The sequence below is a fragment of the Pan troglodytes genome, chromosome 11 (assembly GCF_028858775.2).
Source record: "Pan troglodytes isolate AG18354 chromosome 11, NHGRI_mPanTro3-v2.0_pri, whole genome shotgun sequence".
Taxonomy (NCBI): domain Eukaryota; kingdom Metazoa; phylum Chordata; class Mammalia; order Primates; family Hominidae; genus Pan; species Pan troglodytes.
Window position 1 is genome coordinate 46,241,781 of NC_072409.2, and position 25,610 is coordinate 46,267,390.

General features: G+C 41.8%; 1 protein-coding gene across 2 annotated transcripts in view; it reads right to left on the reverse strand.

Annotated features, from left to right (window-relative positions):
* LOC107976711 (serine palmitoyltransferase long chain base subunit 1) overlaps nt 1–25,610 on the reverse strand; it is a 61,951-nt gene that overhangs the window by 21,030 nt on the left and 15,311 nt on the right. For both annotated transcript variants that reach the window (XM_024345744.3, XM_024345743.2), the window contains exons 4-5: nt 4,011–4,104; nt 3,157–3,229 (exon numbers count right to left, since the gene is read on the reverse strand). In XM_024345744.3, coding sequence (XP_024201512.1) covers nt 3,157–3,229; nt 4,011–4,104 — 167 coding nt within the window. The remainder of the gene's footprint in view (nt 1–3,156; nt 3,230–4,010; nt 4,105–25,610) is intronic.

Here is a 25,610-nt window from a genome sequence, read left to right on the forward strand (position 1 = left end):
GGCCACTGCAGTTATTTCCTTCTTCTAACAGACATAATTCCCCGGTTTGGTCTCCCTACTTCCATACAGTCTGACAACGGGCTGGTCTTCATCAGCCAAATCACTCAACCAGTTTCCCAAGCCCTCAGTATTCAATGGAATCTTCATGCCCCATATCACCCTCAGTTCTCTGGAAAAGTAGAAAAAGCCAAGGGCCTTTTAAAAACACACCTTACTAAACTTACCCTCCAGCTTAAAAAAGACTGGACCACTCTCCTACCCCTTGCACTCCTCCGAATTCGAGCCACACCCTGGGAACCCACCGGGTGCAGTCCATTTGAACTCTTACACCGCCGCACCTTTCTGCTGGGTCCCAACCTTATTTTAGACACCACCCCTCTTGGTGATTATCTTCCAGTCCTTCAACAGGCTAGACAGGAAATCCACTAAGCTGCCAATTTCCTTTTACCTACTCCAGATACCCAGCCATATAAAGACACCCTAGCCGGACGGTCAGTTCTCGTTAAGAACCTGACCCCTCAAACTCTAGAACCTCGGTGGACAGGACCTTACCTGGTCGTCTATAGTACCCCAACCACAGTCTGTCTGCAGAATCCTCCCCACTGGGTTCATCGCTCCAGGATAAAACTGTGCCCATCAGACGACCAGCCTAGCTCCTCTGCCTCCTCCTGAAGTCGCAAGTACTCTCCCCCACTTCCCTTAAACTTACCCACATTCCTGAAAAAGAACAATAACCCTGTATACCTTTTATTTACAGTAGGCCTTTACACAGTCACCCCAGTATTTAAACTCTGTCTACTTATGTCCCTACTAACCATTCTCACGTACTTCTTTCTAAATGCCCTGCTTTTGTCTATACTACCAGTTCACGCTTTTCCTCCAGACCATTGTAGCTGATATCTCGTGGTGTCACCCTCAAGCTGCCACCCTTAACTCTCTCAGAATGGACAGATGACCTTCTGTGGCAAGGTACTCTCCAATTCTTCCACCCTGATGAAGTTCTTTTCTTTTGTACTTACTCTTTGTCTCACTCCCATTCCCTTGCCACCCTCTACCCCTCCCCCTAATTATCTCCAGCAAACCATCAACCTCACCCACTCCCTCCTCACCATCTCCAATCCTTCCTTAGCCAGAGATTGTTGGCTATGTATTTCCTTCTCTTCCTCCTACTACACAGCTGTCCCTGCCCTGCCAGCTGACTCGGCAACCTCCCCCATCTCCCTACACCTCTGAACCTCCTTCAATGATCCCCACCTTTACCCTCCCAAACAACTTCTTTACTTCCTAGAAAAATACAGCAAAAACTCCCTGATATCTAATACCAACAAGCTGCTGCTCTCCTCCGTACCTACCTACAAAAACAATTCCTTTACCTCAGCAAGCAGTCACAGAAAGCTTTCATCAGATTACAATCAACAACCCCATAAAATGTGCCTTTTCTAGTTTTCTAATACCTGCCAAGAAAATAATTCCCTACCAATCAAAAACCAAGCAAACAACCCATTTGCATTAGACTAGAGGAAAGTGGGAGGCTCTGATATGAGCTTATTTCTTCGAACTTGCCATCAAGAATGGAAGTCAGGATACTTGGTTTATATTATTACTATTACTATTTTTGAGATGGTCTCACTCTGTCATCCAGGCTGAATTGCAGTGGTGTGAACACGGCTCATTACAGCCTCAACCTCCTAGGATCAAGGGATCCTCCTGCCTCCGCCACCTGTGTAGCTGGGACTACAGGTTCACGCTAGTGCCAGGTTTATTTTTATTTCTTGTAAACACGGGGTCTCGCTACATTGCCCAGGCTAGTCTCATATGCCTAGGCTCAAGCAATCCTCCCTTCTTGGCCTCCCAAAGTGTCAGGATTACAGGCATGAGCCACTAAACCTGGCCAATTTCTAATTTTAGGGTTAGAACTAAAGATTTTAAAGATCACTTCCAGCTGTAGGATTCCTGGACACTACTTCTCCTTATCTGTTTCCAAGACAAATAATGTAATCACCAAACTAGCTTAGGGATAACGTAAGGTGCTCCCTTACATTAAAAAATCACAAAAGTAAAAAACTTAACTGTTAAAGTAAAAAAACACAAAAAGATCCAGAAATGGAAACAAGGATGGAAGATGGAAGATATTTCCCTTGCTCTACTTTCCCCACACTGTGTCATTTTATAAGCCAAAATGCTATTTCCAGCAATAAATTCATTTGAACAATTTTATTTATTTATTTATTTTTGAGACAGAGTCTTGCTCTGTTGCCCAGGCTGGAGTGCAGTGGCATGATCTCGGCTCACTGCAACCTCTGCCTCCCAGGTTGAAGCAATTCTCCCACCTCAGCCTCCCACGTAGCTGGGATTACAGGTATCCACCACCACGCCCAGCTAATTTTTGTATTTTTAGTAGAGACGAGGTTTCAGCATGTTGGCCAGGCTGGTTTTGAACTCCTGACCTCAGGTGATCTGCCTGCCTCAGCCTTTGAAAGTGCTGGGATTACAGGCATGAGCCACCATGCCCGGCCTGAACAATTATTTAATAACATTTTCAGGAGCAAAGAATACACACTTAATAAAAACAACCATAAAATGCCAGTCTTCTTTGATGACTCCCAGGGAATTCACTGTATTTGAAATCATACACTCATCAAATATTTAGTTGGCCTGTTCCCGGATTATCCATACACAAGGAAATCAATGATCCTTCATCTTCATTCTAGAAAGATAAAAAACTACACTGTTTATCCCCCCTCCCTCCACCCCAGGCAATCTGCTCTCCACTTTCTTCCCAGAGCTGTTTCTCAGCCCCCTGCGTGGCTAGTCATGGCAGGGGTTCCGCTCTCATCAATGGACTGTGGGCAGAAGTATGAGGCCATCTCCCCTGCATAAAGAGTACTGCTGCTCTGCACTCGTTCCTCACGCTGCAATCCCCACACATGCACACAAGGATGAGCCCACCATGCCCGGCTAATTTTATTATTTTTTGTAGAGACAGGGTCTCCCTTTATTGCCCATGCTGGTATCAAATTCCTGGGCTCAAGGAATCCTCCCACCTCAGCCTCCCCAAAGTGCTGGGAGTACAGGTGTGAGCCACCATGCCCGGCCTAAAATTGAATCTTAACTATTGAAAGCAGTAGTCTCAAAGAGAACACAACAAAAACTTACCAAATGTGCCATAAAATCCTCTGGGTCCACAAGTCCCCACGCCATACTTCTTTAGAGATGCTAAAGCTGCTGCCTTTATTGAAGTACAAGAATTATACTTTCATAATTTATCTTTAAGAGTTCAAAACAAACATTTCCTATTCTTTAACCCACAGAGCTCCTTCCTTCCTCCTCCAACTCTAACAGAATATAAAGAAGAGACAGGTGTAAAGACTGAGTATATGACTTAAAATATGGAAAAGTTATACTAGCCTGATTCTCAAAACCTGGTTAACTTTTCTGCATTTGTGGGCCAAGTCTTTCCTGGAAAATGCCTGTTAGCCCACAATCCCAATAGGAGAGAGAGCAATTTCCTAGACCCTTCTCCAACTATTCTCTAGGTCTGGCCTGTTCAGTTCTGTGGTTGCTGCCTAACACTGAGCCACATAAGAGACTCTTGCCTCTCTCTGTCTAGGTCCCGCTCACAACTCTGTCAGACAAAAAGTAATGGGAAAAACTTGCATAGCGCTTTCCAACACTCTGATTTTTTTTCTTTTTTTTGGAGATAGAGTCTCGCCCTGTTGCCCAGGCTGGAGTGCAGTGGCACCATCTTGGCTCACTGCAACCTCCACCTCCTGGGTTCAAGAAATTCTCCCACCTCAGCCTCCCAAGTAGCTGGGACTACAGGCATGTGCCACCATGCCCTGCTAATTTTTGTATTTTTTGGTAGAGATGGGGTTTCACCATGTTGGCCAGGCTGGTCTTAAACTCCTGACCTGAAGTGATCCACCACGCCCAGCCTGCATTTGTCTTTTATGTCTAGTTTCTTAAATCAGTAATGTTATCTGTCCACTTCAGCAATATGTGCTACTCACCTTAACCCTAGGGTTATCCAACAATCCAAGAAAATTAAATGAGGCGAAGTTTATACATTCTTTTCCATTCACCACAGTTTTGTGGCTTGGAGGGCTAGGGAAGAGATAAAGAGTGGTACATGTCAATTACACATTCACGTTACCTTGGTGGTAGGCACAACAACATAGTGTTGTCATCCTACCCTATTTGCATACTGGTCTTTGATTTCTTGTTTTTAAGAAGTAATATTAGAGCATGGTACATTAAAAATAAGATATTTTTCCATTAATTTTATTTTTAATAAAATACCTGTACTATTAAAATAAAAAAGAAAAATAAGCTAGAATTCCAAGATGAATGAATGGCAAATCTTAAATGCTTTGGTTTTAAAACTCGCTTAAGAATGAAGCTGCTAAATAAAGTATCTCAGAAAAATCTGGAATAAGCCAAACAGGAAGAAAATATAAAATAAGATCAAAGGCAAGAATAGGCAGAGTGAGTTATGATCTTGCATAGTTAAACGGCTTAAAAAGAAATGTCATGTATAGGAAGCCACTAAAGAGTAAGTGGGATATGTTCCCAATGTCTAAAGTTAACGCTGGAATGCTGTTGAAGAGGAATCCTCACACTCCTGGGGAGCGGGGAGAATGTGGGTGGCAGCTACACTGGAGCCGGATATGAGCCCGGCTGGGACAGGAGAATGGGCTCCTGAAGGTACTTCCGTTAAGCCCTCTGCTGATCTATATTCGAGCCATGAGCCATGTTTCAAAATCATGGGCTCAAATTATGGGTTGCAAACTGTTAAAGGGCTGTGAGACCAAGTTAGTTGGTCACAATCAGCCTATTTTAACCAGAGGAAACAGTAAAACAAAATAGAACGGAAAAGAAAATATCAGAACCATGGCACAGGGTGAGTGATGGGACTATGTATCTGTACTGGTCCATGTACTGGGTTGCTCTATAAAATGCACTGTAGCCAGAAAAAAATGGAGAAACACTATTCTCATTGATACCTTTTAACAGCATTGGTCATCCTTGAGAAAACACAGATGCTGGGAAACCAGGAAAAGAAAAGAATGACAACTTGAAGCAAATTCATGAAAGCGAACTAACTTATAAAAAAGGCAAGAAGACTCAGTGAAAAAACCATGGGTTGTAGAGTCTGTCAGAGAGATCCCCTCTGTATTATGGCTATTGACGACTTCAGAAGCTTAGGGACATCACTGACCTGTGATTCTCAGTTTCTTCATCATTAAAGTAGGGGAGAGTCTACCTCTCAGGGAAATTGCTATTATGAAAGTGCCTGGCTCATAAGAGGTGCCCTCCAAATATTTTCTTTCTTCTTCCCTAAGGCTTCAAGGGCTTCTCTATTTTATTTTATTTTATTTTATTATTATTATACTCTAAGTTTTAGGGTACATGTGCACAATGTGCAGGTTAGTTACATATGTATACATGTGACATGCTGGTGTGCTGCACCCATTAACTCGTCATTTAGCATTAGGTATATCTCCTAATGCTATCCCTCCCCCTCCCCCCACCCCACAACAGTCCCCAGAGTGTGATGTTCCCCTTCCTGTGTCCATGTGTTCTCAGTGTTCAATTCCCACCTATGAGTGAGAACATGCGGTGTTTGGTTTTTTGTCCTTGCGACAGTTTACTGAGAATGATGATTTCCAATTTCATCCATGTCCCTACAAAGGACATGAACTCATCATTTTTTATGGCTGCATAGTATTTCATGGTGTCTATGTGCCACATTTTCTTAATCCAGTCTATCATTGTCGGACATTTGGGTTGGTTCCAAGTCTTTGCTATTGTGAATAGTGCCGCAATAAACATACGTGTGCATGTGTCTTTATAGCAGCATGATTTATAGTCCTTTGGGTATATACCCAGTAATGGGATGGCTGGGTCAAATGGTATTTCTAGTTCTAGATCCCTGAGGAATCGCCACACTGACTTCCACAATGGTTGAACTAGTTTACAGTCCCACCAACAGTGTAAAAGTGTTCCTGTTTCTCCACATCCTCTCCAGCACCTGTTGTTTCCTGACTTTTGAATGATTGCCATTCTAACTGGTGTGAGATGGTATCTCATTGTGGTTTTGATTTGCATTTCTCTCATGGCCAGTGATGGTGAGCATTTTTTCATGTGTTTTTTGGCTGCATAAATGTCTTCTTTTGAGAAGTGTCTGTTCATGTCCTTTGCCCACTTTTTGATGGGGTTGTTTTTTCCTTGTAAATTTGTTGGAGTTCATTGTAGATTCTGGATATTAGCCCTTTGTCAGATGAGTAGGTTGTGAAGATTTTCTCCCATTTTGTAGGTTGCCTCTTCACTCTGATGGTAGTTTCTTTTGCTGTGCAGAAGCTCTTTAGTTTAATTAGATCCCATTTGTCAATTTTGGCATTTGTTGCCATTACTTTTGGTGTTTTAGACATGAAGTCCTTGCCCATGCCTATGTCCTGAATGGTAATGCCTAGGTTTTCTTCTAGGGTTTTTATGGTTTTAGGTCTAACGTTTAAGTCTTTAATCCATCTTGAATTAATTTTTGTATAAGGAAGGGATCCAGTTTCAGCTTTCTACATATGGCTAGCCAGTTTTCCCAGCACCATTTATTAAATAGGGAATCCTTTCCCCAATGCTTGATTTTCTCAGGTTTGTCAAAGATCAGATAGTTGTAGATATGTGGCGTTATTTCTGAGGGCTCTGTTCTGTTCCATTGATCTATATCTCTGTTTTAGTACCAGTACCATGCTGTTTTGGTTACTGTAGCCTTGTAGTATACTTTGAAGTCAGGTAGCATGATGCCTCCAGCTTTGTTCTTTTGCCTTAGGATTGACTTGGCGATGTGGGCTCTTTTTTGGTTCCATATGAACTTTAAAGTAGTTTTTTCCAATTCTGTGAAGAAAGTCATTGGTAGCTTGATGGGGATGGCATTGAATCTATAAATTACCTGGGGAAGTATGGCCATTTTCACCATATTGATTCTTCCTACCCATGAGCATGGAATGTTCTTCCATTTGTTTGTATCCTCTTTTATTTCCTTGAGCAGTGGTTTGTAGTTCTCCTTGAAGGGGTCCTTCATGTCCCTTGTAAGTTGGATTCCTAGGTATTTCATTCTCTTTGAAGCAATTGTGAATGGGAGTTCACTCATGATTTGGCTCTCTGTTTGTCTGTTATTGGTGTATAAGAATGCTTGTGATTTTTGTACATTGATTTTGTATCCTGAGACTTTGCTGAAGTTGCTTATCAGCTTAAGGAGATTTTGGGCTGAGACAATGGGGTTTTCTAGATATACAATCATGTCGCCTGCAAACAGGGACAATTTGACTTCCTCTTTTCCTAATTGAATACCCTTTATTTCCTTCTCCTGCCTAATTGCCCTGGCCAGAACTTCCAACACTATGTTGAATAGGAGTGGTGAGAGAGGGCATCCCTGTCTTGTGCCACTTTTCCAAGGGAATGCTTCCAGTTTTTGCCCATTCAGTATGATATTGGCTGTGGGTCTGTCATAGATAGCTCTTATTATTTTGAGATACGTCCCATCAATACCTAATTTATTGAGAGTTTTCAGCATGAAGGTTGTTGAATTTTGTCAAAGGCCTTTTCTGCATCTATTGAGATAATCATGTAGTTTTTGTCTTTGGTTCTGTTTATATGCTGGATTACATTTATTGATTTGCGTATATTGAACCAGCCTTGCATCCCAGGGATGAAGCCCACTTGATCATGGTGGACAAGCTTTTTGATGTGCTGCTGGATTCGGTTTGCCAGTATTTTATTGAGGATTTTTGCATCAATGTTCATCAAGGATATTGGTCTAAAATTCTCATTTTTGGTTGTGTCTCTGCCCAGCTTTGGTATCAGGATGATGCTGGCCTCATAAAATGAGTTAGGGAGGATTCCCTCTTTTTCTATTGATTGGAATAGTTTCAGAAGGAATGGTACCAGTTCTTCCTTGTACCTCTGGTAGAATTCGGCTGTGAATCCATCTGGTCCTGGACTCTTTTTGGTTGGTAAGCTATTGATTATTGCCACAATTTCAGAGCCTGTTATTGGTCTATTCAGAGATTCAACTTCTTCCTGGTTTAGTCTTGGAAGGGTGTATGTGTCGAGGAATTTATCCATTTCTTCTAGATTTTCTAGTTTATTTGCGTAGAGGTGTTTGTAGTATTCTCTGATGGTAGTTTGTATTTCTGTGGGATCAGTGGTGATATCCCCTTTATCATTTTTTATTGCATCTATTTGATTCTTCTCTCTTTTTCTTTATTAGTCTTGCTAGCGGTCTATCAATTTTGTTGATCCTTTCAAAAAACCAGCTCCTGGATTCATTAATTTTTTGAATGGTTTTTTGTGTCTCTATTTCCTTCATTCTGCTCTGATCTTAGTTATTTCTTGCCTTCTGCTAGCTTTTGAATGTGTTTGCTCTTGCTTTTCTAGTTCTTTTAATTGTGATGTTAGGGTGTCAATTTTGGATCTTTCCTGCTTTCTCTTGTGGGCATTTAGTGCTACAAATTTCCCTCTACACACTGCTTTGAATGTGTCCCAGAGATCCTTGTATGTAGTGTCTTTGTTCTTGTTGGTTTCAAAGAACATCTTTATTTCTGCCTTCATTTCGTTATGTACCCAGTAGTCATTCAGGAGCAGGTTGTTCAGTTTCCATGTAGTTGAGCGGTTTTGAGTGAGTTTCTTAATCCTGAGTTCTAGTTTGATTGCACTGTGGTCTGAGAGACAGTTTGTTATAATTTCTGTTCTTTTACATTTGCTGAGGAGAGCTTTACTTCCAAGTATGTGGTCAATTTTGGAATAGGTGTGGTGTGGTGCTGAAAAAAATGTATATTCTGTTGATTTGGGGTGGAGAGTTCTGTAGATGTCTATTAGGTCCCCTTGGTGCAGAGCTGAGTTCAATTCCTGGGTATCCTTGTTGACTTTCTGTCTCGTTGATCTGTCTAATGTTGACAGTGGGGTGTTAAAGTCTCCCATTATTAATGTGTGGGAGTCTAAGTCTCTTTGTAGGTCACTCAGGACTTGCTTTATGAATCTGGGTGCTCCTGTATTGGGTGCATATATATTTAGGATAGTTAGCTCTTCTAACAAGAATTGATCCCTTTACCATTATGTAATGGCCTTCTTTGTCTCTTTTGATCTTTGTTGGTTTAAAGTCTGTTTTATCCGACACTAGGATTGCAACCCCTGCCTTTTTTTGTTTTCCATTTGCTTGGTAGATCTTCCTCCACCCTTTTATGTTGAGCCTGTGTGTGTCTCTGCACGTGAGATGGGTTTCCTGAATACAGCACACTGATGGGTCTTGACTCTTTATCCAATTTGCCAGTCTGTGTCTTTTAATTGGAGCATTTAGTCCATTTACATTTAAAGTTAATTTTGTTATGTGTGAATTTGATCCTGTCATTATGATGTTAGCTGGTTATTTTGCTCGTTAGTTGATGCAGTTTCTTCCTAGTCTTGATGGTCTTTACATTTTGGCATGATTTTGCAGTGACTGGTACCGGTTGTTCCTTTCCATGTTTAATGCTTCCTTCAGGAGTTCTTTTAGGGCAGGCCTGGTGGTGACAAAATCTCTCAGCATTTGCTTGTGTGTGAAGTATTTTATTTCTCCTTCACTTACGAAGCTTAGTTTGGCTGGATATGAAATTCTGGGTTGAAAATTCTTTTCTTTAAGAATGTTGAATATTAGCCCCCACTCTCTTCTGGCTTGTAGAGTTTCTGCCGAGAGTTCCGCTGTTACTCTGACAGGCTTCCCTTTGTGGGTAACCCGACCTTTCTCTCTGGCTGCCCTTAACATTTTCTCCTTCATTTCAACTTTGGTGAATCTGACAATTATGTGTCTTGGAGTTGCTCTTCTCGAGGAGTATCTTTGTGGTGTTCTCTGTATTTCCTGAATCTGAATGTTGGCCTGCCTTGCTACATTGGGGAAGTTCTCCTGGATAATATCCTGCAGAGTGTTTTCCAACTTGGTTCCATTCTCCCCGTCACTTTCAGGTGCACCAATCAAACGTAGATTTGGTCTTTTCACATAGTCCCATATTTCTTGGAGGCTTTGTTTGTTTCTTTTTATTCTTTTTTCTCTAAACTTCCCTTCTCACTTCATTTCATTCATTTCATCTTCCATCGCTGACACCCTGTCTTCCAGTTGATCGCATCAGCTCCTGAGGCTTCTGCATTCTTCACGTAGTTCTTGAGCCTTGGGTTTCAGCTCCATCAGCTCCTTTAAGCACTTCTCTGTATTGGTTATTCTAGTTATACATTCGTCTAAATTTTTTTCAAAGTTTTTAACTTCTTTGCCTTTGGTTTGAATTTCCTCCTGTAGCTCGGAGTAGTTTGATCGTCTGAAGCCTTCTTCTCTCAACTCGTCAAAGTCATTCTCCATCCAGCTTTGTTCCGTTGCTTGTGAGGAACTGCGTTCCTTTGGAGGAGGAGAGGCTCTGTGCTTTTTAGAGTTTCTGGTTTTTCTGCTCTGTTTTTTCCCCATCTTTGTGGTTTTATCTACTTTTGGTCTTTGATGATGGTGATGTACAGATGGGTTTTTGGTGTGCATGTCCTTTCTGTTTGTTAGTTTTCCTTCTAACAGACAGGAACCTCAGCTGCAGGTCTGTGGGAGTTTGCTAGAGGTCCACTCCAGACCCTATTTGCCTGGCTATCAGCAGCAGTGGCTGCAGAACAGCGGATTTTCGCGAACCGCGAATGCTGCTGTCTGATCGTTCCTCTGGAAGTTTTGTCTCAGAGGAGTACCCGGCTGTGTGAGGTGTCAGTCTGCCCCTACAGGGGGGTGCCTCCCAGTTAGGCTGCTCGGGGGTCAGAGGTCAGGGACCCACTTGAGGAGGCAGTCTGCCCGTTCTCAGATCTCCAGCTGCGTGCTGGGAGAACCACTGCTCTCTTCAAAGCTGTCAGACAGGGACATTTAAGTCTGCAGAGGTTACTGCTGTCTTTTTGTTTGTCTGTGCCCTGCCCCCAGAGGTGGAGCCTACAGAGGCAGGCAGACCTCCTTGAGCTGTGTTGGGCTCCACCCAGTTCGAGCTTCCCGGCTGCTTTGTTTACCTAAGCAAGCCTGGGCAATGGCGGGCGCCCCTCTCCTGGCCTCGCTGCCGCCTTGCAGTTTGATCTCAGATTGCTGTGCTAGCAATCAGCGAGACTGTGTGGGCGAAGGACCCTCCGAGCCAGGTGAGGGATATAATCTCCTGGTGGGCCGTTTCTTAAGCCTGTCGGAAAAGCGCAGTATTAGGGTGGGAGTGACCCAATTTTCCAGGTGCCATCTGTCTTTGACTAGGAAAGGGAACTCCCTGACCCCTTGCGCTTCCCAAGTGAGGCAATGCCTCGCCCTGCTTCAGTTCGCACACGGTGCGCTGCACCCACTGTCCTGCGCCCACTGTCTGGGACTCCCTAGTGAGATGAACCCAGTACCTCAGATGGAAATGCAGAAATCACCCGTCTTCTGCGTCGCTCACGCTGGGAGCTGTAGACCGGAGCTGTTCCTATTCGGCTATCTTGGATGCCCTCCGGGCTTCTCTTTCAAATCCAGTGCCACTCACCTCCTCAACTGTGATTCTGAGTTTATCATGTTATTCAGGTTCCTACTTCTCAAGGTTTCCTTAAGTTTCCTAAGTCCTCCCTGATTTCATAGTCAGGTATCGGCAGTCACAAAAAGATTAAAAACAAAAAACAAACAACAAACAAATACCTAGATAGACCACCCGTGTACCAAAGGTGCCATAAACGTTGAGACCATTCTATAAAAACTGTAATACACAGAAAACAAATGATTAAGAACAAGTATATCCAAAACCCTTAACCACAGCTCAAAAGCTATCAGAAGGCAGCATGATGTGATGTAGGGATACTATTTCTGTCCAGCACTTGGAGTAGCGAAGGAACAAAGTTTCCGGTGAGAAATGGAATTCTCAGACCTGTGCCCCATGCAGGCTAGCAGGAATAGGTCATAACGGGCACTTGATACAGGAATCCTGGAACCTAAAATCTTATAGGGTATGCTGCAGAAGAGCAAGTAAAACCAACCAGAAAGACATCTCCACAATCGAGACCTGAGAGGACTCAAAAGAGAGAAAACAACTTTCCCAATCAAAAACCACAACCCCACCATGAGTGAGAGTCAGCATACAAGACATGCAGAAGGGCCGCTGTCCAAGAACGCGAGACGCTGGACACTAGAAAGTGCTCCCAAGAGCATAAACATAAGGAAAGGTTAAAAAGTTACTAAGAAAAGGACAGGCTGGGCTGGGCGTGGTGGCTCACGCCTGTAATCCCAGCACTTTGGGAGGCCGAGGCGAGCAGATTACCTGAGGTCAGGAGTTCAAGACCAGCCTGACCAACATGGTGAGACCCCATCTCTAGTAATAATACAAAAAAATTAGCTAGGCATGGTGGCGCATGCCTATAATACCAGCTACTCGGGAGGCTAAAGCAGGAGAATCGCTTGAACCCAGGAGGCAGAGGTTGCAGTGAGTCGAGATTGTGCCACTGCACTCCAGCCTGCTCAGGAAGAACGAAATTCTATCTCAAAAACAAAAACAAAAAAGGACAGGCTAACCTTGCTAAATAGTCAAATAGAACTTCCAGAAATAAAATCTAAGAGCCAATAAAATTAGAAATCTAAAAGATAGATTAAATACCCCATCAGACACTGCAGAGAAATGAAAGACAGAGCTGAGATTACCAAGAGATGCAAAAATATGAAAGAGTACATACTGAACGTGGAGGATATGAAGGTTAAAAGTACACTAAACATTAGCTCTACAGGGAAAAACTGGAGGAAAAAAGTGAGAGACAATGTTTGAACAGATAAAAGCTAAAAAATTCCCAGAATTCATGAGAGACAGAAATCCACAGACTGAAGTACAAAAATGAATCCCAAGTAGGATAAATATGAATAAATTACAAGAAGACACATGACAGTGAAACTGTAGAATTTTAGAGAAAAAGAATTGTGAAAGCCACTAGAAAAAACAGAAGATGAACAATAATTAGACTGACACAGTCTCCCCATAACACAGGCCAGGCCATGATGAAGAAATTCTCCAAGGCTGCAGGGCAAATAATGATCCACTTAGAACCTGTTACCCACTAACTGTCATCCAAGGAGGTAAAATAAAAACATTTCTCATTAAGAGATACAGATTACCTTCTCTGAATCTCTACACAACAATCTAATAGAGAATATATTTTAGAAAAAGGAATTTTAAGCGCAAAGAAGCTGCACGGATAAAGAAAGAAATACCTAAAGACTGGCAATAAGAAAGTGGTAAATAGGTAAAGAAGGTGATTCTCAAATATAATAATCCTGGAAGATACAAAATAAGTGGAGGTCAAATATCAGACATCAAGAAAGGGGGAGTGGGGATGGGGAACAACTGAAGTAGGAGTCTAGTAAGTCCCTGTACTGCTCAGTAAGGAAGAGAGGAAGATTAATTAACATTTGGGGCAAGGTGGCTCATGCCCGCAATCCCAGCACTTTGGGACACCAAAGCGGGGGGATCACCTGAGGTCAGGAGCCCGAGACCAGCCTGGCCAACATGGTGAAACCCTGTCTCTACTAAAAATACAAAAAATATTAGTCGGGTGTGGTGGTGCATGCCTGTAATCCCAGCTACTCCAGAGGCGGAGGCAGGAGAATCCCTTGCACCTGGGAGAGAGACGCTGCAGTGAGCTGAGACGGTGCCACTGCATTCCAGCCTGGGCAACAGAGTGAGACCCTGTCTCAAAAAACAAAAAAAAAATTGGACAGGAATTACTTATGTTAAGCATGAGGAGAAGAAAAGAATAAGGGAAGTCTAATCAAGAAAACCTGATCAAGCAGACTAAAGGCAAGGGAAAAAAAAAAAGAAATGAAAAAATTAAGGCCACTGCCCTGGAACAAAAGACCACTTCTGTCAGCTGCTCCTGCAACTAGGTGTGGCCAGCATTGCCGTAACCAAGCTGACAGGCCCAGAAGGAGCCTCTTTTCTGCCCATCTGCCTGACATCCTCCCTTAAGGTGACTTATGAATGGAAGTCACACACCTCAAGGGCAGAACACAGGATGGTAACCTGGGTCCCTAATCATCTGTGGCGCTAGCTACCTTGCTCCACACTTGTGAGGGCAAATAAACTTCTACTTTCCCTAAGCCATCTAAGTTTGGGTTTCCTATTATATGCAGCTGTACCCACTACTAATTAGTTACAACTTCAATCAGAATGATCTCTAACAATGCTACCTTTAGGTGTTTTGAAGAAATCAGTTTGTTTTTTCTAAAGGGAGGTAAAATAATTTGACACAGATATTGTACTTATTTCCCACACATAACACATATTCCTGGGAGCGGGACTTCACAATGAAACAGTATACAACCAAGTAAGCAAACCTTTTAAAGACCACAACAAAAAGCAACCCTGTAAGGGGTCAAGTGTAGAACCACAAATACTGAATGAGACTTGGGTAAAATTTTGAGGGATAGCAACATACACAGATTCAAAAAGTTATGCATCCAAGTATTCAGACAGACGTGAAAATGACAGACTTTAAACATACATTTTTCAATGCTTCTAATGATGAATATGGTATCCAAGATGCCTAGGAAGAATTAGAATAAAACTGCTGCATGGGGTAAAGGAAAGAGCAGTATTTTTGAATATACTATTTGCACAATGACATTTTAAATATATATGTGCAATTAAATTAATAAATCAAATAACATTATTTTTGGCCATTTCTTATACATCCCTTTAAATTTACATATCAAATTGGCCAAGAAACTCTTTTAAATGCTATTGGGAAAATTGTGAATCACCTCATATTTCAGCAGATATTAGTGTTTACTATACAAATAAGTTAGTAATCAAAATAAATGTAAACAGATTAAACTCCTCAGTTAAAAAATGATACTAGGATTAAAATCCAATTATGTACAAAAGAACTACACACAATGATACAGTAAAATTGAAAACAGAGTCCTATTAATCACAGAATAACTAAATGATAGCTGGTGTAGCTACACTGCTATCAGACAAATGGACTTGAAGGTAAAACATAATTTTTGTTAGAGATAAGGGACATTCAAAACGATGTAAAAATGCTGAGCCCACATACATTTCACACCTTCAAACTAAACAATTTAAAAACGAAACAGAGACAGAGAATGAATCCATATGGTGGGTAATACTGATCTTTATACTGTCTCTTTCTTTCTCATTCATTTACATACCAGACAGAAAACGGCTAAGACTGTCAACTATTTGAATAATAATTAAAGTGCTTGATGTAATGGACACAAGACACCTTGAATAAAAGGAATATATAATATAAATTTTTGTGATAAAGCCGTGGAACATTTGCAAAATTTACAATAAAGTAAGACATAAAGCAAGTGTCAACAAGAGCAGCCAAATCATTCAGAAAAGCTATCATCCGGAACATGTTTTTTAATCACATAGCAATAAATTATAAATTACTGAGAAGACAAAAACTCAAGGAAAACATTATGCTTTAGTCAAAGAAAAAAAAGAAAATTAAAAAATATTTAGGTCTGAATAACACACATTAGAAGTATAGCCTACAGGCCGGGTGCAGTGACTCATGCCTGTAATACCAGCACTTTGGGAGGTTAAGGCGGGTGGATCACCCGAGGTCAAGAGATTGAGACCATCCTGGCCAACATGGTGAAACCCTGTCTCTATTAAAAAATAATAATAATAAATTAGCTGGGCGTGGTGGCACACACCTGTAGTTCCAGCTACTGGGGAGGCTGAGGCAGGAGAATGGCTTGAACCTGGGAGGCAAAGGTTGCAGTGAGCTGAGATTGCGCCACTGCACTCCAGCCTGACAACAGGGCAAGACTCCATCCTCCCTCCCCCCAAAAAAAGTATAGCCTACATCTGGAATAGTACTTAGAAGGGAATTTATAGGCTTAAACACAGAAAAGTTCATTATGCCTCATACTCAATTTTGAAAGTTTGCAGCAAGTTCATTCAGTAGCAAAACCTGTCCTAAACATATATGAAACTCTTTACTGCTTTTATTTACTCAATGGAATGAAACTATTCTGGGGATGCTGCCCTAGACTGCATGAGAGTGGTTCTGTAATAAGGAATACGTACTTTATTATCTTTCAAAACCTTTTTTTAAGCCTGAATCCTGAATTACACTCAGGGTGTTTTGTAAAGAGAATGTCAGTCAATACTAGAAAAGATTAAAAATGTAAATTAAGTGTTCAACTAAGTTAGAAAAAGAACAGAGTACACCTAAGAGATATATTAATAGAAGTTAAATAAGAAGTAAAGATTTCAGAAAATACAACATAATAAAGAAAAGTCATGCAATGATCTTAGATGCAGAAATAACATTTGATGAAGTTCAACATCTATTTATAAAACTCTTAGAAACCTAGATCGGAGGAAATGGTCTCGAATTGATAAGACTATAATACCTAAAACCTACAGATATTAACTGGGAAACAAGAGAGCCATTACTTTTATGAATATGAACAAAACAAGGATGCTTGGTCTCTTTTTACTATTCAGCATATTACTAAAGGCCATAACAGTAAAACTGTAAGTCCAAAAATGTGAATAAACAAGTGTGCACACACACACACACGTCTGAGAAGAGTCACACTGTTATCAGCAGGTGATACGGTCACCTTACATAAAAAACTCAACGAAATCAACAAACCATTGGAATTAATAGTAAATAAAGGTAACAAAATACAAAGTATTTACAGTATCAAGAAAAATATAAAGACAGTAATAAATGATAAGATATACGATGGTCAGCTGAAGGGATAGCTCAACATTTTAAAGATATTACATTTTGCCAAAATAAACTACAAACTCAATGCAATCACAACTAAAATTCCACCAGGATTTCTAATGGAGCTCTATAAACTTCAATAATTACACAGAAGGATACAAGTTCAGGAATGGCTAACTGAAGTTAGAAACCGGGAGGTGCTTTACCAGAAGGAAGCAAATATTGTAATATTTGCAGGTAGGCAGAGACCAATGAAAGAATCTAGAATTCATGAGAACTGTGTACATACAAATACCTGGAAAATGACAGCAGTTACCCCACAAACCACTAGGTTTCACACAAATTTTTCTCTACGGATAAAGTTGAACAGCCAGGTATAAAGTGAATTCCAGCCATATTAAAAATCTAAAAGGTATTTTAGAAAAGATAACAAAATGTGGAAGAATGTCTTTGGGACCTCAGGGTAGGAAATGATTTCTTAACCAAGTCTTTAAGAATACAAACCGTAAGGCCAAGATGGATGCATCTGACCAAGTCAAAATTAAGAAATTTGGTTCAACGAAAGATACCAAAGATAAAGTTAACAGACGGGTGATAGAGAAGAGGTTTATTGTATTTCACTGAATCTAAGATGTCATCAATTGTATTTTATCCATCACTAAGGAAGAGAAACAGTGTCAATTAAAATACAATGATGTTTTCTTGTCATGTGCAGCTTTTTAGTTTATGCTTAATGCAAAGGTCTATTATACATTCTTAGACCCAGATTTTTGTTACACTACATTTGTACTTATGAAAAGGAAAATGTAAGTCAAGACATTCCTAAAACCTCTTTAACTGAGTTCTGTCCCTCTCCTCTAAGTCACTGATACCACAAGTTTTCATACCATGTTCTCCTTGCTCTTGGCAGTGTCTTGGCATTTCTTACCAGCATGCTCCACTATGATTTCTGAGATTATCTGACATGTTAACTGTCACCCATTCTCAAGTTCTGATGCTGCAACTTTCCTATTGAACTAACCTCATAGTTTTATCGTCCTTCCAATTAAATCACATGTTTCTAGAAAGTAAGCTGATACTACCCAAAGGCAACAGGAAGTCTGACAAAGAGATCTTCAAAGCCTTTTGTCATCCTCTGCCTCTGCTCTGCAGGTCTGGCCATTTCTCCGGCCATCAGTTGCCTCATTGACCAGCAGGGCATACACTTCAACTGGAGTGCTGACAGTAAGCCCGCCACCACGAAGTTCACTGGTACATAAGCAATGACAACCATGTCACAAACTACCTTCCTGACTGACAATGACTCATCAGTGACTCTCAGCAGCTTTAAGATTCATCCCCACTTCAAAGATTTTAAACTAGGGAAAAACAGTATGTGTCTTAGAATCAATGTAACAGAGTACTAACTCAAAAATTGACTAAGGATTAAAATCTACAAGGTATACAGAACCTTTGCTAATCAAAAGAAAGACTGGGAATCCAGTAAAAAAACAGGTAAAAGATATGAAGAGGCATTCAAAGAAGCAGAAGACTCCAGTAGCTAAAAAGTAGATGAAAAAGTAGATGATGCTCAAAGGCTCAAACATTAAGAGAAATCCAAAGCAAACAGTATTGCTAAACAGAGATGTAGGGAAAACTTGAGTTCCTATATACTATCTCAGGGGACCATAGATGACACAGAAAAGTCCTACAGGAAAATTAGGCAGGCATATATCAGTATCCTATTCCTGGTTCTATACCCCCAGAGAAATTCAAGGGAATATTAGGTTCATGAGGGAATATTAATCAGAGGATTCTTTGCAGCAGTGAGAAATGGGGGCGGCTTAGGTGTCTATCATGAGGAAAATGGAGAAGTAAAATTTGGTGGCTGCATACACAGAAGAATATGTAGCAGTCAAAAGAAATGAACAAGAAATATATGCAGCAACTCTACCTCTCTTTACTGACCCTGCTTTGATATTTCTTCATACCACTTAATATCAGCTAACATTAAAAAACACCTCAACCCTTGATCTCTTCTGAAAGCACACTCAGAAAGCAAATGCAAAATGCCTACAAAGTTTAAAGGTCTAAACCCACCCAGACCAGAACAAGCAGAAAGGTGACAAAATGTGGGAAACTGGAAAGTAAATGGATAAGTTGTATTTGATAAGTCAAAGAGATCAAAGAGAAAGGCAAGCCTAGGCCAGCAGTGAAAAGCCAAGCAGCAACGCCTGAAACATGCTCCCAAACTGGGGCACCAGCTTCCATTAAACACTGGAAAACGGGAAAGGCCGACAACAACAGGAGGACTGGCTGGGTGCCTAGACAACAGGCAGTCACTCCGCTCCTCCACCCTGAAGAAGTGCTCTCTGGAGAGGCTGTGTATAAACTGGAAGTCCTAAGAATGAGTGAAGGCAGGGGTGCCGTTCTGAAGACAAAAATTAGGTGTGAGTTACATAATGAATGGTAAGACCCTGGGCCTCTTGCCTTCCACTCAGCTCCCAAATGGTGGAAAGCAGCTTTTTACCTGCAAAGTAATAGACTAGAGGACTCCTCTCCTGGGAAACACAAAGCCAAGAGAATAAAAACTATAAATACTAAGTTTGGGGGTCCCCTCAAATAAACGAACAGGTCCCTGTCTGATTATCCTAGTGCAAGCCCCTCAGTCAAAAAGCCCACCCCATCCTCACCCCTCTAAAACACAAATGGTAACTAAATGTGGTGATGGATATGTTAATTTGATTGTGGTCATTATTTCACAATGTGTGTGTGTGTATATATATATATATATATAAATATAAAATCATCTTATTATACATCTTGAATATATACAATTTTTATTTAGCAATTATACCTCAGTAAAACTGAAGAAAAAGCCAAGCCCATTTTAACAGGGCTCTCAATGACCATTTTAATGTGTCATTCTTGAAAATAGACCATCCTTACATTTATGGTCAACTGATTTTCAACAAGACAACTCAGAAGGGAAATAGTCTTTTCAACAAACGGTGCTAGGACAACTTGACATCCACCTGGAAAAAGATAAAGATAGGCCTCTACCTCACACCATATACAAAAATTAACTTGAATTACACACTAAATGTAAGGGCAAAAACTATAAACTGTTAGAAGACAGGAAAGAGTAAATCTTCGTAACCTTAGATTAAGCCAAAGTTTTTACAGATGACAAAAAAGCACAAGCAACGAAAGGAAAAACAGGGAAGTCAGACATCATTAAAATAAACTTTTGAATTTCAAAGATCACTATCAAAGAAGTAAAATAAAATCCCACAGAATGAAAAAAAAAAATCTGCAAATCATATATCTGACAAGGGACTAGGATTCAAAATATATAAAGAACTTTTACAGTTTTAATGATAGAAAGAACCCCCAATTGAAAACAGCTAAGTGATTAAAGTAGACATTTCTCCAAAGAAAATATACAAATGGCCAATAAGCCGATGAAAAGATGCGCAACATCATTAGTTATCTGGGAAATGCAAATTAAAACCATAAGATCCCACTTCCCACCTACTAGGATGGCTACAATAAAATAGAAAATAATAAGCATTGCTAAGGATGTGAAGAAATTGTAAACCTCATATGTAGCTAATGGGAATATAAAATGATGCAACCACTTTGGAAAACAGTTTGGGGGTTCCTCAAAATGTTAAACACAGAGTTATCACATGACACAGCAATCCTACTCCTAGGTATATATCCAAGAAAAATTAAAACATTATGCCCACGCAAAAATGTGTACACATTATTTCATAGCAGTTTTATTATTTTTTATTTTTTCATATACTCTTACGAGGGAAAAAACCCAATTGTGCATCAACTGATTAATGTATAAACAAAATGTGTGTATCCATACACTGAAATATTATTTGGTGATAAAATGAAGTACGGATACATGCTACAATGTGGATGAGTCCTGAAAACATTATGTTAAGTGAAAGAACCCAGAAACAAAGGCTAAGTATTGTTTATTCCTTTTAATGTGAAATGTCCAGAATAGGCAAGTCCATAAAGTAGATAAATGGTTGCTAAGGCCTGGGCAGAGGAAGGAGTGGGAAGTAACTGCTAATGGCTTTGGGATTTCTTTTGGGGTGATAAAAATATTCTGGAATTAGATGGTGGTGATAGTTGTATAACTCTGGGAATATGCTAAAAACCACTTAATTATACACTTCAAAATGACAGATTTTATGGTATATAGATTATGTATCAGTACAGCTGCTGTTTAAAGGAAAAAAACCTTACACTTCAAAATGGTAAATTTTATGGTAAATAGATTATATATCAATAAGGCTTCTGTCTAAAGGAGAAAAATCTAAGTTAATTCGCTTACTCTTGTGTCAACTCAGTATTGAATGTAAATAGGTATTGCATAAATTGAAGAAAAGTAACACTCAATGTAATCTCATTGGACTCCGGTGAAGACTCCAAGATGGCGATCGGTAACCATCTTGGCTACCCTGACTCAGCATTCCCGGATTCACCCGTTCCCGCCATCCCGGCGGCCATCTTGGCTACCCTGACTTGGCATTTTCGCTTATTCCCGCCATCCCGACAGCCACATCGGGTACCCTGACTCAGCATTTCCGGGTTCACCTTTCCTGTTCCTGCCACCCGGACCAACGCGCATGCCCACTAGGGCGTGTCACACTCAGAAGCACGAAACTCAACCTACCCCGCCCCTACCCCACCCACTCCTCACCCAGCATCCATAAAAGCGCACTGCACCTTTGGCACAGCGCGACTTCCCTGGCCCTCCCCCTGCGGACCAGTGAACCTCGCCCGAGAGCTCAATAAAGAAGATTTTTGCCCTCTTTGTCTCGCCTCTCAGCCTTATTGGTCCACGGTGCCCCTCCATTGCCTTTCATGGTGCCTTTCGGACCCCTGCCCGACCTCAGTTCCCCATTTCCTTAGAGCACCGTCGGGGACTAAAACCCATTATTACTCGTCTTCTACAACAACACATCCTAATTACCACTAATTCTCCTTGCAATACTCCTATTCTGCCGGTACAAAAAGCCTCTGGGGCTTACCGTCTAGTACAAGATCTTCACCTCATCAACGAGGCAGTCATCCCTACAGTCCCGGTAGTTCCTAATCCATACACACTCCTCTCTCGCATCCCCCCCCAACACGTCTCACTTTACTGTTCTACACCTTAAAGATGCCTTTTTCTCTATCCCACTAGACCCCGCTTGTTACTTCCTCTTTGCTTTCACGTGGGAGGACCCAGACACCGGCGTCTCTACACAACTCACCTGGACGGTTCTGCCACAGGGGTTTAGAGACAGCCCTCATTTCTTTGGACAGGCATTGGCCCAAGACCTCGCTCGCTGCCCTTTGGAGGCCAGTACTGTTATCCAATATGTCGACGACCTCCTCCCTTTGCAGCCCCTCTGAGACAGACTGCCTTAAGGACACTAGTACTCTCTTAAACTTCCTAGGAAACCAAGGCTATAGAGTCACCCCGTCCAAAGCCCAACTATGTACCTCTAAAGTCACTTACTTAGGCATACGTCTCACCCCAAACTCAAAAGGCCTAACCTCAGACAGAATCAGCCTTTTACAAAATCTTCAACCTCCACAAGATGCTGAAGATATTCTCTCTTTCTTAGGGCTAGTCGGCTTTTTCAGACATTGGGTCCCCAATTTCGGAGTCCTAGCAAGGCCCCTGTACCAGGCCGCCAAACAGACTCCCATTGGCCCACTGTCTGAGCCAAAACTAGTAGCCAATCTTTACAATAAGCTTAAAAATTGCCTCATAACAGCCCCAGTCCTCTCACTCCCAAACCCGCTACGCCCATTTCATCTCTTTGCCGATGAGTGGGAAAAGGTTGCTACAGGGCTCCTGGCCCAACCGGTAGGAGAAACACACCAGCCAGTAGCCCACCTTTCCAAGCAGCTCGATCCCACTGTCCAGGGCTGGCAGCCGTGTCTGTGGGCTTTAGCTGTGGCAGCGGAACTCACCAAAGAGGCTCTTAAGCTTACCTTAGGGCACCCTCTCACTGTTTTCTCCTCACACAGGCTACAAGACTTACTCTCACACAAGTGCCTGAGTCACCTGACCCCCTCCAGACTCCAGCTATTTCATCTCCTGTTTATTGAAAACCCACACATCACACTTACTACCTCTCCAACTTTAAACCCAGCTATCCTCCTTCCCTGCCCAGAGCAGGATCCTTCACCCTTACATTCATGTCCTGAAGTCCTATCAGCCCTACGCCCCGCGCACCTAAGCCTCCAAGACAACCCCATCCTAGATCCCCACCAGACCCTGTTTGTAGATGGTAGCTCCGTCCCCGTGCCGCATGGCCAACGACGAGCAGCATACGCAGTGGTCACCTCATCTCAAGTAGTTGAGACCAATTTACAAACTTTAAAAAAAGATCCAAGGGGAGTTAAAACACTCCTACAACCCTCTCCGCCCTGGTCCTTCTTGGTGGTTTTCACCCGTGGTTCAACAGATGCTCCCTTTCCTTATCCCAATTATAATTCTCTGTATAATAATGTGTTTTGCCCCAATCCTACTACAGTTTCTCCGCCAGCGGATACAAGAAATCACGAGGGTCACTTTCAACCAGATGTTACTTCACCCCTACGTCCAACTGCCGACCTCTGATTTAGGCCCCCTCCCCAACAACGCCCCTTAACAGCAGGAAGTAGCCAGACGATTTCGTCACCCCTTTTCTATAACCAAAAAGAGGTTGGACTGATTAGACTCCGGTGAAGACTCCAAGATGGCGATCGGTAACCATCTTGGCTACCCTGACTCAGCATTCCCGGATTCACCGGTTCCCGCCATCTCGGCGGCCATCTTGGCTACCCTGACTTGGCATTTTCGCTTATTCCCGCCATCCCGACAGCCACATCGGGTACCCTGACTCAGCATTTCCGGGTTCACCTTTCCTGTTCCCGCCACCCGGACCAAAGCGCATGCCCACTAGGGCGTGTCACACTCAGAAGCACGAAACTCAACCTACCCCGCCCCTACCCCGCCCACTCCTCACCCAGCATCCATAAAAGTGCCCTGTACCTTTGGCACAGCGCGACTTCCCTGGCCCTCCCCCCGCGGACCAGTGAACCTTGCCCGAGAGCTCAATAAAGAAGATTTTTGCCCTCTTTGTCTCGCCCCTCAGCCTTATTGATCCACGGTGCCCTTCCATTGCCTCTCACTATCAACAAAACAACCTTCAATTTTCTTGTAGTTTCTGCAAACAATTTACATAATGTTCTTGATGACAATAAAAATATTGTGCATATTGAAAAAAAAGAAGGGATGTTAACAATCACCAGATATTGAGGAAGTGTCTAACAGATCAATAAAACTGATAAAACAACCAGTACAGTGCAAAAGGGTAAAAATAAAAAATTTTAAGATGTGTAGGTTTCAAAAAAAAAAATTCACCTTCCATGACCCTTCTCTGAAATCTATCTATAATCTACTGTAAACCAAGAGACAGGAAATAGCCAATGCAGAACAGAGAAAGGAAATTCTCAAGCTAATGGTGATGGGACACTCCAGGGCCACCCTGTGTAGCAGCTGCATATAACAACCAGTCAGGAGTGGAGCAGGATAGAGAAAGAACAAAGAAAGTGAATCTAATAGATAACTAACGTGTGAACATTCTGAATGGACTTCTATGCTCCTAGAGGCAAACAACATAAAGACCACTGTAGAACCAATCAAGTAACCAAACAAAAATGATTAACTCTGGGGAAAACAAAAGTATCCAAGAAAGAAAATATAGCCTCATAACATTGGCCCAACTAATGAATAATACTAATGAAGTCATAAAAATATAACCACTAAATTATCTAAGGACACATTATCCTATATCTGAACTCTGCCAGAAGAAAGGGCAGAGCAAGGTTGCTGCATGAGCTGGGGTCCTGTTAGGGGCACCCAGGGATCGGCACCACAGCCCAAGGTCTGCACCAGGCTGCTGCACTTGCTGGAGGAAGAGTACCTTCCCCTAATCCACACAAAGGCATGACAGGAGCTATTCCAGGCCTGGGCACAGTGAGTGTAGATGTGTTTTCAGAGAGCCAGTCTCAATCGCCTACAATTAATGGATATACAGTCGCGTGCCATTTAACATCTCAATTGACAAAATGGACCACATATACAACAGTGGTCCTATAAGAGTAAAATACTGTATTTTTACTGTACTTTTTTTTTTTTTTTTTTTTAAGACAGGGTCTGGCTCTGTTGCCCAGGATGGAGCACAGTGGCACAATCTTGTTTCACTGCAACCTCCACCTCCCAGGCTCAAGCCATCCTCCCACCTCATCCTCCCAAGTAGCTGGGACTATAGGCCTATACTACCACACCCACCTAATTTTTTGGATTCTTTGGTAGAGGAGGGGTTTTGTCATGTTGCCCAGGCTGGTCTCAAATTCCTGGGCTCAAGTGACCTGCCCACCTCAGCCTCCCAAAGTGCTGAGATTGCAGGCATGAGCCATCGTGCCTGGCCCTATTGTACCTTCTCTATACTTAAATATATTTAGATACACAAATACCATTTTACTACAACTGCCTAGAGTATTCAGTAGAGTAACATGCTGTATAGATTGTGACCTAGGAGCAATAGGCTATACCATATAGTCTAGGTGCGTACCAGCTTATAGGTACACACTACACATCTAGGTCTGTGTAAGTCCACTCTATGATGTTTGCATGACAATGGAATTGCCTAACACATTTCTCAGAACGTATCTACGTCATTAAGTGACGCATGACTGTAAGGAAACCTGGGGAAAAAAAAGTCAAGAAGAAAATAAAGAACAACATAAGCAAGTTTCTTAACAACAACAACAAAAAAAAGGTAGGTCAGGTATGGTGGCTCACGCCTGTGATC